Source organism: Artemia sp. Qi Xiang Cuo, chromosome 17 (assembly GCF_049724085.1).
Source record: "Artemia sp. Qi Xiang Cuo chromosome 17, ASM4972408v1, whole genome shotgun sequence".
Taxonomy (NCBI): Eukaryota; Metazoa; Arthropoda; class Branchiopoda; order Anostraca; family Artemiidae; genus Artemia; species Artemia sp. Qi Xiang Cuo.
In genome coordinates, this window is record NC_142810.1 from 13,718,412 (window position 1) to 13,730,540 (window position 12,129).

The window sequence follows — 12,129 nt, forward strand, 5'->3', positions numbered from 1 at the left end:
CGCGAAATGTATCTGATAGACATTTTGAGATGGTCAGTTGTTGTCGTAGAAACTTTGAAAACGGTTCATTCAATTGCAAATTGAAGGGGCTAGTCCCCTTTTAATAGTCAAAAGTGATTGGAGGCCATAAAACCCCCTTATCACCCCACCATTTCCTTAAACACATCAAATCCCAATTTTAAGACAGCTATTTTGTTCAGCGTAGTTAAAAAGTCCGGAAATTATGTCTTTGAGGATAACTATCCCCCATCTATAGCCTTCAGTGTAAGGGTTGTAGGTTATACCCTGGGGGCATATAAGGTTTTTATAGAAAGGGTGGTCGTGTTAACTTCCTAGGGGGCTAAATAGATTGTAACGAGAAGTTTTAGTACCGTTTTAAGATCCAAAGTGATCAGAGGGTGGATACCCTCCCTCCAACAGCTCATATTTTCTCGAAATACATATGATAGAATTTTTGAGATGGCCATTTGTTGTTGTAGAAACTTTGAAAAAGACTCATTCGATTGGAAATTGAAAGAGCCCTCTTTAATATTAAAAGTGATTGAAGGGAAACTAACCCCGCCCCCCCGCCCACTATTTCCCCAAACACATCCAATCAAAATTTTGAAATAGCCATTTTGTTCTATGTAGTTGAAACATCTGCAAGTTAAGTCTTTGATGATGACCCCCCCTCTCAACCCTCAGGGCAAGGGTTGTAAGTTATGCCCTGGTGCAAATAAGGTTTATATAGAAAGGAACATTGTATAAACTTACGAAGGGGCTCATTGGATTGGTAATCAATTGTTTTTGTGCCCTGTTTAAAATTCAGAATGATTAAAGGGTGGATACTTCCTCCCAAACCTCGTATTTTCCCGAAATACATCTGAAAGAAATCTTGAGATGGCCATTTGTTGTTCTACGGCTCATTCGATTGAAAATTATAGGGGCCAGTACCCCTTTTAATAGTAAAAAGTGATTGATGGGCAACTAACCCCTCTCTCACGCCCACAAACAATAAGTAGAACAACAGGGGAATTTTTATACAAGACAGTGGAACGCAACTTTAAATGAATATTTCGACCCTATATCCAAGGGCCGTCCTCAGCAAAACAAACGAAGAGAATAAAAAACAATATAAAAGAAACTTACATTAAAATTCAATCATTAAAACTGAAAGGTTTTTTTTTAAGAATGTTTTAAAAAAGCCCTAATATCATTACTTCAAGGACCAATCACAATTTTGGGATACCCATTTTGTTCAGTGTAGTTAAAAGGTCCAAAAAGTATGTCTTTAAGGATGACAACCCCCCGTCCCCCCACAGCCCTTAGGGCAAGTGTTGTTAGTCTTGCCCTAGGGGCATGTAAGGTTTTTATAGAAAGGGTGATTGTATAAGCTTCAGATAGGGCTCATTGGATTGATAGTCAGAAGTTCTAGTACCTTTTTTAATATTAAAAATTATTGAAAGGTGGATACCCTCCCCCAGAAACATTGTATTAGCCTTTAGGGATAAATTCTGTGGGATTTCGAACTAGCCAGAAGACGCTATGTGTATACTTTTAGTGCTACCACTACAGTTACTCTAACTAATGAAGCTAAGCCTATTAGGATGAAACTGTTAGGGAGGGCTTATGAGTTTCAATTAAACGAAAAAGCTGTATGCATGCAGGGTTTTAAAAGGGTATATGAACAATATCATAGGCAGCACCACTCTATAATGGCTAGAGATATCCCTGAAAATTTAAAAGGAGATAATTCGATTTAAAATTAAAAGTTATGGTGCCCTTTTAAGAGTAAAAAGAGATTGGAAGGCTAGCAGCTATTCTCTCAAGCCCATTGATTTTCCAAACGCATCCAGTCAAAATTTTTAGACAGCCATTTTGTTCAGCATAGTAGAACGGTCCAGCAACTATGTCCTTAGGGAACTTAGATATGTCAACCTCCCTACAATTATGCAATTGACTCATTAGGCTTTGAAGCTAAATGCTGCTTTAAAATAATTCAAAAGGCATTGTGTTTATTGTTGTCAATAAGACACATCAGCAATATATCGAGAACGACTGGGGGTAATTAGTGAAAACTTTTGGGGATACTACTATTCTTCTGCTCTTACGATTTAAACAAATAAAAAGCGTGTAGATGTATCCAGGCTGTCAAAGAGCATAGATAGAATCGTTTGAGAATGACAGTAAGTTTTATTTTTCAGATCAACTTCCGAAGCTATAAAATTTAATTAAAATATACTGTTTGTGTCAGGATTAATAATTGTTGAAAAAGTTTCTCTAATATACAAATAGCAACTATAGTATGGATTCTTATAGAAAAAAAACTGAAAAGATATGAAATATTATTTTCTCCATAAACAAGCAGAAATTATTAATTTTTCGACAAAACAAGTTTTTCAAAATAAAGTTAAGAGCTCCATTAAGCCAAGAATGAGCATTAATAAAGTCAAATAATCTTCTAAGCGTAAAAGTACCAAAAATCACTATCAATAAATAAATGAAACTAAAAAAAGCAGAAATTACAATAAATAGCCGAGTTAAATTCTAAACGAGCAGAAATTAACATGAATAGGGCTGATAACCTCTATGCTTTCTCAAGACCAGAACATAATTTGCGTTTTACCGAAAAAATGAGGTTTAAATGTTTTCACGTTTCTTACTTTCATAAATAAAAAAATGATCAAAACTTCAAGAAATATCAGTATATGTCAATTAAACTGGAAATCTACTGTCATTTTTTTTTCAGTAAAGTTCAAGTGTTGTTCTGGTCTTGAGAAGGCACGGAGGTTATCAGCCCTATTCATGTTACTTTTTGCTCGTTTTGAGTTTGAATCGGCTATTTAGTGTAGTTTCTGTTCGTTTTGTGTTTCATTCATTTATCGATAGTAATACGTCGTAGTTTTACGCTTGGAAGATTATTTGACTTTATTTCTGCTCATCTTGGCTTAATGGAACTCTTCACTTTTCTTTGAAAAACTTGTTTTGTGGAAAAGTTTTTTAAGTTAATCAAGGGAAAAAAATTAATTAAGATAAATTAAAAACAAAATATAAAGAAAAACAGAAACAAATGAACAAAACTCAAACCTTAATATCTTCCAAATATCACCTTAGCTAAAGTAAGACTTTTCGTGCCCAGTGCTTAAAGAAAATTCTCTAGAACAAGGACAACTGGAATGGAATAACAAGTATTTTTGCCACTTATGTACGCTTGCTCTAAACAATGCAGATTTCAGTTTAAATGTTTTACGAGGAAATCGGATGCACATTTATTGCACTCAAAAATGTTTTCAAAATGGCACTCAAACGTTTAGCGTAAAGTATGAGGGGATTGACGAGGGTGTAGCCACCCTCATACGTGGACTAATTCCTGCTTGTTTAATATTTCAATACCCTCTTTTTTATTTAATCAATCCAAAATCTAAAATTATTTTCACCAGTCTTCTAAAATTAAGCTTACTTGTTTTGGGCAAATATTGAGTTTTGATTTTGGGTTTTGAGTTTTAAGTTTTGAGTTTTAATTTTCAGAATAAAATATTTGACCTATGGTGCGTTTTGATTTCAACATAGCTACTTTAACTAGTTATAACGCATAAAAAAAAATTAACAATTATATGGAGCATGAATTGCATGGAAAGGGCGTTGGTCTTAAGCATCCAAAATACATAAATACTCTAGCACACTGAACTTATATATTAGTTTTTAACTTACAAGTTGGAAATACAGACATCAAACTAAAATACAAGTATAAACATGAAGGTAAGAGAATGTGCAGTTACTATTTTTCAGAGCGTTAGATTTTGCCTTGGGCGCTAGAGTGGCCAGAGCTGCCACTGTGTCTGAGCTGCAGCCCTTGAGGCATATATACCAAAAAAATAGGCACGGCTTTGTGTTATGTTAAATTTATGTGGCTTTGTGAAGGGTGCCACCCCTAGTGATTTATCCTTATTTCTAGTGCTTTTTATATTGCCAAAACAAAAAATCGCTAAATTGTCACATAAATAACTAGATTACTGAGGAAAATCACTAAATCAGAAAAAAAATCACTAAAATCTAGGGATTTCTTGCCACCAAACGGCAACCCTGGAGAATCAGTAATAGTAACGCGTCCTTGTAAGCAGGCTATGAAGACATTCTTCTAATTGTGTATGCTTAATTTTACTCTCAAAATTAGAAATCTTAGTTTTAGATTTAGGTTTATTTTATCAAATAAACAAAACATCTAGCCCATATAATTAGAAAACACTACGCTAGGGGAAAAAAAACTTAATTTTTGCTAACGCGTAACGATTAAATACATAACTCTTCCTATATCAACCTAAATTAATAAATCCATTCCACAAACAAATAATAAGGGGAAAAACTAAGCCAATCTCCTTCACTCAACATTTCCAGAGCAATAACTAACACATAATAACATTTATTGCAAACCCATTGATATTTGTTTTCAAAAATTTTCTCGGACTTTTTTATGCTCGTCTCCAATGATGTTCTTGAAAAACTGTTCTTCCCTCATTGTTCACAAAAATGATAGAACTTATCTCCTAGAAATTCTAATCTTTCCAATTCTAAAATCTTGTTAGATGTAGACACTGTATAAAGATAATTAGCAGTAAGTTCACCGCAGATAATTTCTGGTTCTTCATTCTCGGTGCGAACAAACAGCTCCTCCCACATACTCTTTCATTAGCGCGTACAAACAACTCTTCTTCTCTTATCTGCAACTTGAGGTCACCTTGGAAGGGCTATTTTGTCAGAAACCCCCTAAAAATGCCCCTGTAACCAACCCCAGACTTTGCAACCTACTTGTAATTCCTAAAAACATCTAATAATAACATTGCACTACTAATTGTCGATTTTCATATAGTATTGGAATAAATTAATTTAAAATTAGGTTCTTTAAAATTTAGTGTTGCAACGTCGAAGTCAAGTTTCGCGTTCAAGAGAAATCTGACTTGCCTACCCTTGAAAAGACCTAATGTCGCTTATCTTTTTACGCTGTACGGAGTACTCGCACCTCGGTCCGGGTTTTTATAATGGGTGAGATAGGGGACGATCATACTGTAGAATATAAGAGCAGGTCATCATATTGATGATACTACATCATACCAATACATCATAGTAGATGATACTACATCATACTACATCATACTGATGTAGAATAAAAGAGCGGGTAATGTTTAAAGTTTAAGCTAACATTTTAGGAGACAATTGTTGGAATCACATACAACTTTTTGCAATTCAGGTCTACCAAAGCTCTTAATTTCCCTTGGCGAGGGTTGGTTTTCAATGAATAAAAAACTCTTATCCATAATTTAACTTTTGAATTGAACATTGAAAATGCTGTAGTCTCATTTTGATGGTATTATTCATTTATATATGGGATCAATTCATTAATTATTTGTTTAAACGATTAAGCGAGTTGTCTTGCAAAAGTTGAATTCTTGGTACTTTCAGAAACTTAAGTTGTTGATACAAACTTGGATTCTTCTTAGATAATTAAATAAAAAAAACAAGTTTTTTTAACTGAAAGTAAGGAACGGCGTTAAAACTTAAAACGTACAGAAATAATTCCGTATATGAAAGGGTGCTGTCCCCTCCTCAACGCCTCGCTCTTTACGCTAAAGTTTTTTATTGTTTAAGAAAAATAGAGTTGTGAGAAAGTCAAACTTTAGCGTAAAGAGCGAGGCGTTCAGGAGGGGACATCATCTTTCATATACGGAATAATTTCTGTTCGTTTTAAGTTTTAACGTCGTTCCTTACTTTCAGTTTAAAAAACCTTGTTTTTTAATTTAATTTTTAAACGTTTTTGAATTAATGCAGATTTTGATTTTGGCTCACCGTACATGAATAATTAAAACAAAATTTGTGTATAAATTATACTTTTATTTGGTTAAACGGCCTTCTCGAAATTTGTTTAATTTTATTTACGAACGTTTTTATTAGTAATAAATATTTGTAACTTATGAATTAACTTACATAACGAACTTCTATATTCGTAGATTTTTATTACGTATATTAGGGGGTTTGCCCCCTATTCAATACCTCGCTCTTTACGCTAAAGCTCGAATTTTGTTCCAATTCCTTAAAAATTACCGCTTAATCACAATGTCCGTCAAGTAGAATAAACAGCTCTTATGAAAGTACTAAAAAATCTTTGGCTTAAAGAGCAAGATGCTGACTAGGGGGTGAACCCAATCATATGCGCAATATTTTCTGTTCATTTTAAGTTTTGATGTTGCTCCTTATTTTCAGCTGAAAAACTTGTTTTTTTTATTTAATTTCTGATCTTTTTCTTTAATAATGATGGGATATCCTTCGCCCCCTTCATAGCAATTTCCCTTCCCCTATGAAAACTTCCTTCGTGGAAAGATCCTCCCATATATCCCCCGACCCCCCCCCCCCCCCCCACTACAAAAAAAAATCGCCCCTGAAAACGTCTGTATACTTCCCAATAACCAATACTATATGTTAACATTGGGTAAAGCTCATAACTTTCAGCCCTCCCCCCGGGTACTTGGAAGGATTAAGTCATCCTAAAAGACATAGTTATCATAATTTTGACCATGCTGAATAAAATGGCTATGTCAAAATTTTTATCGGGTGACTTTGGGGAAAAAATTAGCGTGGGAGGGGGCCTAGTTGCCCTCCATTTTTTTTGTTACTTAAAAAGGGCACTAGAACTTTTAATTTCTGTTCAAATGAGCCCTCCCACAATATTCTAGGACCACTGGGTCGATACGGTCACCCCTGTAAAAAAAAAAAAAAAAAAAAAACCCGCATCCGTGATCTTTCTTCTGGCAAACAATGCAAAATTCCCCATTTTTGTAGATCGGAGCTTGAAACCTCTCCAGTAGGGTTCTCTGATACGCTGAATATGATGGTGTGATTTTCATTAAGGTCCTATTACTTTTAGGAGGTATTTCCCTCTTTTTTCGAAAGTCAGCCAAATTTGCTCAGGCACGTAACTTTTGATAGGTAGGACTAAACTTGATGAAACTTATATATTTGAAATCAACATTAAAATCTGATTCTTTTGTGGTATCTATTGGTATCAAAATTCTGTTTTCTACAGTTTCAGCTACCATTGAGCTGGGTCATTCCTTACTTACAGTTACAGTCAAACCACGAACTGTTTGATAAAATTGAAAGCTTCGTATGAGTAAGGAGTGACCCGGCTCAATAGTAACCAAAACTCTAAAAAAAGGAATTTTGATACGAATAGATGTATCAAAAGAATAAGATTTTTATTCTGATTTCAAATATATAAGTTTTATTAAGTTTAGTTATGCCCATCAACAGCTACGCACTTGATAACATTTACCTTATTTTCGAAAAAAGGAGGAAACATCCCTTAAGAGTCATAGTACCTTAATGAAAATCTTACCATCAGAATCAGCGTATAAGAGAACCCTACTGTAGAGGTTTCAACCTCGTATCTGCAAAAATGTGGAATTTTGTATTTTTTGCCAGAAAAAAGATTACGGATGCGGGTTTATTTGTTTTTTGTTTATTTTTTTTTCCAGTTGTGATCGTATCGACCCAGTGGCCCTAGAATATCGCGGGAGGGCTCATTCGAACATAAATTAAAAATTTTACTGCCGTTTTTAATAGACCAATAAAATGGAGGGCAACTAGGCCCCCTCCCACGCTCATATTTTTCCCAAAGTCACCTGATCAAAATTTCGAGATAGCCATTTTGTTCAGCATGATCAAAAAAATATAATAATTATGTCTTTGAGGATGACTTAATCCCCCACAGTTCCCGGGGGATGGGCTGCAAGTTATGAACTTTGCCCAATGTTTACATACAGCGTTGGTTATTGGGAAGTATACAGACGTTTTCAGGGGGAATTTTTTCTGATAGTGGGGGGAGGGGGTAGATCGGGGTTACGTGGGAGGATCTGTCCATGGAGGAATTTTTCATGGGGAAAGGGACATTGCTATGAAGGGGGCGAAGGATTTTCCACCATTATTTAAAAAAACGATCAGAAATTAAATAAAAAAAAAACAAGTTTTGAACTGAAAAACATTTCAACTGAAAACTTTTCAACATCAAAACTTAAAACGAACAGAAACTATTACGGATATGATTGGGTTTGCCCCTATTCAATACCTCGCTCTTAACGCTAAAATTTTTTTTAGTACTTCCATAAGATCTATTTATTCTAATTAACGGCATTTGTGATTAAGAGGTCATTCTTATAGAATTGGAAAAAATTCGAACTTTAGCGTAAAGAGCAAGGCATTGACTAGGGGGGCAAATCCCCCTAATATAGGTAATAAAAATAAACGAATAAAGAAGTTCGTTACGTAAGTTAATCCGTAAGTTACATATATTTATTACTAATAAAAACGTTCGTAAATAAAGTTTAACAACTTCCGAGAAGGTCATTTAGCCAAAAAAAGTAACATTAATATTGCAAATTTCGTTATAAATATTCATGTACGGTGAGCCAAAATCAAAACCTGCAGTAATTTAAAAACGTTCAGAAATTAAATAAAAAAAAACAATTTTTTTAACTGAAAGTAAGGAGCGACATTAAAACTTAAAACGAAAAGAAAATATTCCGTATATGAAAGGGATTGTCTCCTCATCAACGCCTCGCTCTTTACGCTAAAGTTTGACTTTCTGACCAATCTATTTCTTAACACAACAAAAAGATTTAGCGTAAAGAGCGAGGCGTTGAGGAGGGGACAGCCCCTTTCATATACGGAATAATTTTTGCTCGTTTTAAATTTTAATGTCGCTCCTTTTTTTGGGTAATTAAACTAGTTTTTTTTTTTTTATTTAATCCATAAAAGGGATTTTCACTATTTTAAGGAATCTTGCAGTGTTTCAGGGTTGGCTTGGAAGCATAAAAGTGGATTAAATTTGTGTTTTATTTTTATGTTGTTTAAATCTTTATTTAACATCAACTGTACTAAATTTTTATTCATCAACCAAATTTATTTAATTTTAATGTTTCATTTTTTTCCTACTAATATACTTTGATTTTTTTTTGTTCACAGTATACTAAGATCTTTTATCACATGCATATCATATCACATATCAAATGCATATATTTTATTACAATAAACAAGAAAGGGACCATACTGTTTTTTTTTTTTTTTTTTTTTTTTTTTTGTATTTCAATTTTGTTTTCTTTGGTTTGTTTAAAAAAAAATAGATATTGGTTTGTATTTGGATTTGTTGGCTTCTAATTAAAAAAAACTTATAATTTATGACTTATCGCTCGTGTTGAGTAAGTTTGAAGAAATTTAAACGTACTGTAATTTTTTAAGTTTCAGGCTGATAGAAATTAACTTGAAAAAAATCTTTTACATTTAATTATAGCTATTTGTTTTTAGTTTTGCTTTATTATGGTTGCTGGAAAAGCATTAATATTTATAAGTAAATTAGTTCCAAATTGAGGTTAATTAAAATCAAATATTTTTTATTTTTTGCACTATGAAAAAGTTCATTTTTTTTAGTTAAATACTTAAAAAGTTTCGATTCTGTAAAGAAGCACCAAATACCTCATTGAGAACGAACAAAATAAATCACTTATGGTTTTCTTTTCCTTTTCAACTTTTTTTTCAGGCTTTTATCTTAGCTGTTTTGGTTGCCTTGGATAAATTGCAAATGTTACATTACTTTATTTTTTTTTCTTTTAAATAATTTTTTTATTTTCAGGCTTTCATCATAGCTGCTTTTGTTGCCTTGTCTGTTGCTGCCCCTCAGTACCCTAAGTCAGCAGGCTATTCTGGTTATAAGCCCGATTACAAACCATCATACAAAACTGATGTTAGTTTTCCGTCGTTTTTCATACTATTTTTTTTTTTTTTTTTTTTACGTGTATACAAGATTGTAGTAATAAAGGGGATAGGTAAGGAACAAATTCGACGCAAAGTAAACAGTGATAGTAAACCGGCGACCTCTCCAGATGTGTCCTCGGCTTAGAATAAAAACAATTGTGGAAATTAAAAAACGCGTAAAGAAGAACGTAGAGGCCCATGACAGGAAAAGACGAGCTACCGAAAGGGTAGATTTCGACCATGTTTATTTTCTGATATTTTTTTCTTAAAACAAACAGGAAAAAAGGAACAAAAACATAGGAAAAGAAAACAGATATACAAATATCCAAGAAATAGTGGTAAAACGTACCCGTTTCTCTTCATTTTCTAGTTTCAGTTCTCAGCAAAATTATCGATTATTGATTTCTAGTAAAATTAATTTCAGAATGATTTTGAAAAACTAAAGAGAAAAAAGAACATTAATAGAACAGTAAAAGGATAATAAACAGGAAAAAACAGAAACAAAATGGAAAAAAAATAACAGAAAAACATCAATATTTGGTCTCTCTCTTTTTTAATTCCGATTCTACAAAATAATCTATGTTCTGTTATTTAACGTTTCTGCATAAAAAATAATATTTATTTTAGTTTTTAGTTTGAAAGTATGAGCAAATCCATTTTTTATGAAGAATATTTGTTTGAAGGAGTAAAGAAGGCAAATGCCTACGTCAAGAATTAAAGATAATAATGCTAAATTTCCCAAATAAGGATTCACCCTTGAGTGCATTAGATACTCTTTCCCTCCCCCTCCCTTCTCCAGGAGCAATTTTAAATTTTCCTGCCATCCCTCTCTCACCAAAAATTGGTTGCAATAGCGTAATTTCAGCTAGTTAACTTCTTCTTAAACTTAATTTTACTCTTTGGTCATACTCCTTCTGGTTTTAAAATCTTCTCCTCAATTTTAGTATGCGACAGCCCCCTACGACTTTGCTTGGGCTGTGAAAGACGACTATTCCTACAATGACTACAACCACCAAGAAAGCTCCGATGGTAATGGCTACGTAAAAGGCAGCTACCAGACTTTACTTCCAGATGGCCGTGTTCAGACCGTCACCTACACTGCTGATGATTATACCGGATACGTCGCCGATGTTCAGTACTCCGGTGAAGCAAAATATGATTACAAGCCAACATACAAACCCTCTTACCCAGCACCAGCAAACAAATCACCAGCATACAAGGCACCAACATACCCTGCACCAGCGTACCCATCCCCCGCGTACAAAGCCCCAGCCTACAGGTCAAAGTATTAAAAGATCTCTCTTTAGTAAAATGTAATTAAAATATTTTTGTATTATTATTGAAAATAAAATTAATAAGAACAAGTCTGATGTTTTACGAGCCATTTTCTTGTGTTGTTGAACTACGCTTTTCTAATTTTTTTCTTGTCAACTACACTGTATGAAAAAGAATCAAAATTAATCTGTCTTGGAACTGAAAGGGACTGTTGAATTTGGATTTATTGCTTCAAGACTTTTGCTCGCCCGAACATTTTATATATTCATAGGTTCCAACAGATTATCCTTGAAATACCAATATACTAAATCATAATTTTTGTTATTTGTTGCTTTCTTATGAAATTCTACAGATTTTCCTATGAATGTAACACACAGGTTAGGAGCAGGAAGGCCTAGTAGCCTTTATAGTGTCTAGACACAATGGCTTTAGAGGGGGCAGATTTTTGCAATTACAACATCTAACAAAAGGAAAAGTTAGATAATGTAGAATGGATAGCGTAAATAAAAGCAAGGAATAACTAGAAGTGAAACTAGAAGTGAATAACTAGACTACAAATCCACTGAACTAGTACCTCCTTTGATTCTATTCATGTCCTATTTCTCCGATAGTACATGTGATCTTATATTCCCACCTACATCACTACCCCCCCCCAGCAGGAGAATATTATCTTATATCTTATCTCGATGCCCTGTAGATACACGTATCTTTTTATTGATGCCTTCTAAGCTACAGGTCACCCAGGACGAACTAAGTAAGTAAGTAATGCTCTATATCACCAGAGAAAAAACATTTTTGTGGGCTATTTATGGCACTTGAGCTCTTTTTTTTCTTTTAATAAATTTTTTTTTCTACCTCTAAAAACTACAATAAAAAATGCTCTCCCGCAGAGAGGACGTCCTCCCGCTACAGAAAGTCCCCGCTTACGGTGGCCACTTTACACGATTAAAAAAGAAATATTTTTAAAATTCCAATTCTACGAAGAGGCCACTGAAATCAACCACTGAAGAGCTCTTTAAGCTGGGTATCAGAGAGCTTTCAAAGTTGTAAATTTTGTAATAAGCGCAAAAAAACAGA

At 33.7% G+C, this 12,129-nt stretch overlaps 1 protein-coding gene across 1 annotated transcript; it reads left to right on the top strand.

Moving 5' to 3' along the window:
• Positions 1-3,695: 3,695 nt before the first annotated feature.
• Positions 3,696-11,142, top strand: LOC148941911 (uncharacterized). Its single transcript, XM_089103415.1, has 3 exons — positions 3,696-3,738; positions 9,656-9,766; positions 10,722-11,142. Exons 1-3 carry the CDS (start codon positions 3,733-3,735, stop codon positions 11,067-11,069), a joined length of 465 nt encoding a protein of 154 aa, XP_088959541.1. The 5' UTR covers positions 3,696-3,732; the 3' UTR covers positions 11,070-11,142.
• The last annotated feature ends 987 nt before the right edge of the window (positions 11,143-12,129 follow it).

Coding starts and splice junctions, on each gene's coding strand:
- LOC148941911 (XM_089103415.1), top strand. Junction 9,767..10,721: donor AACCATCATACAAAACTGAT/GTTAGTTTTCCG, acceptor CCTCAATTTTAG/TATGCGACAGCCCCCTACGA.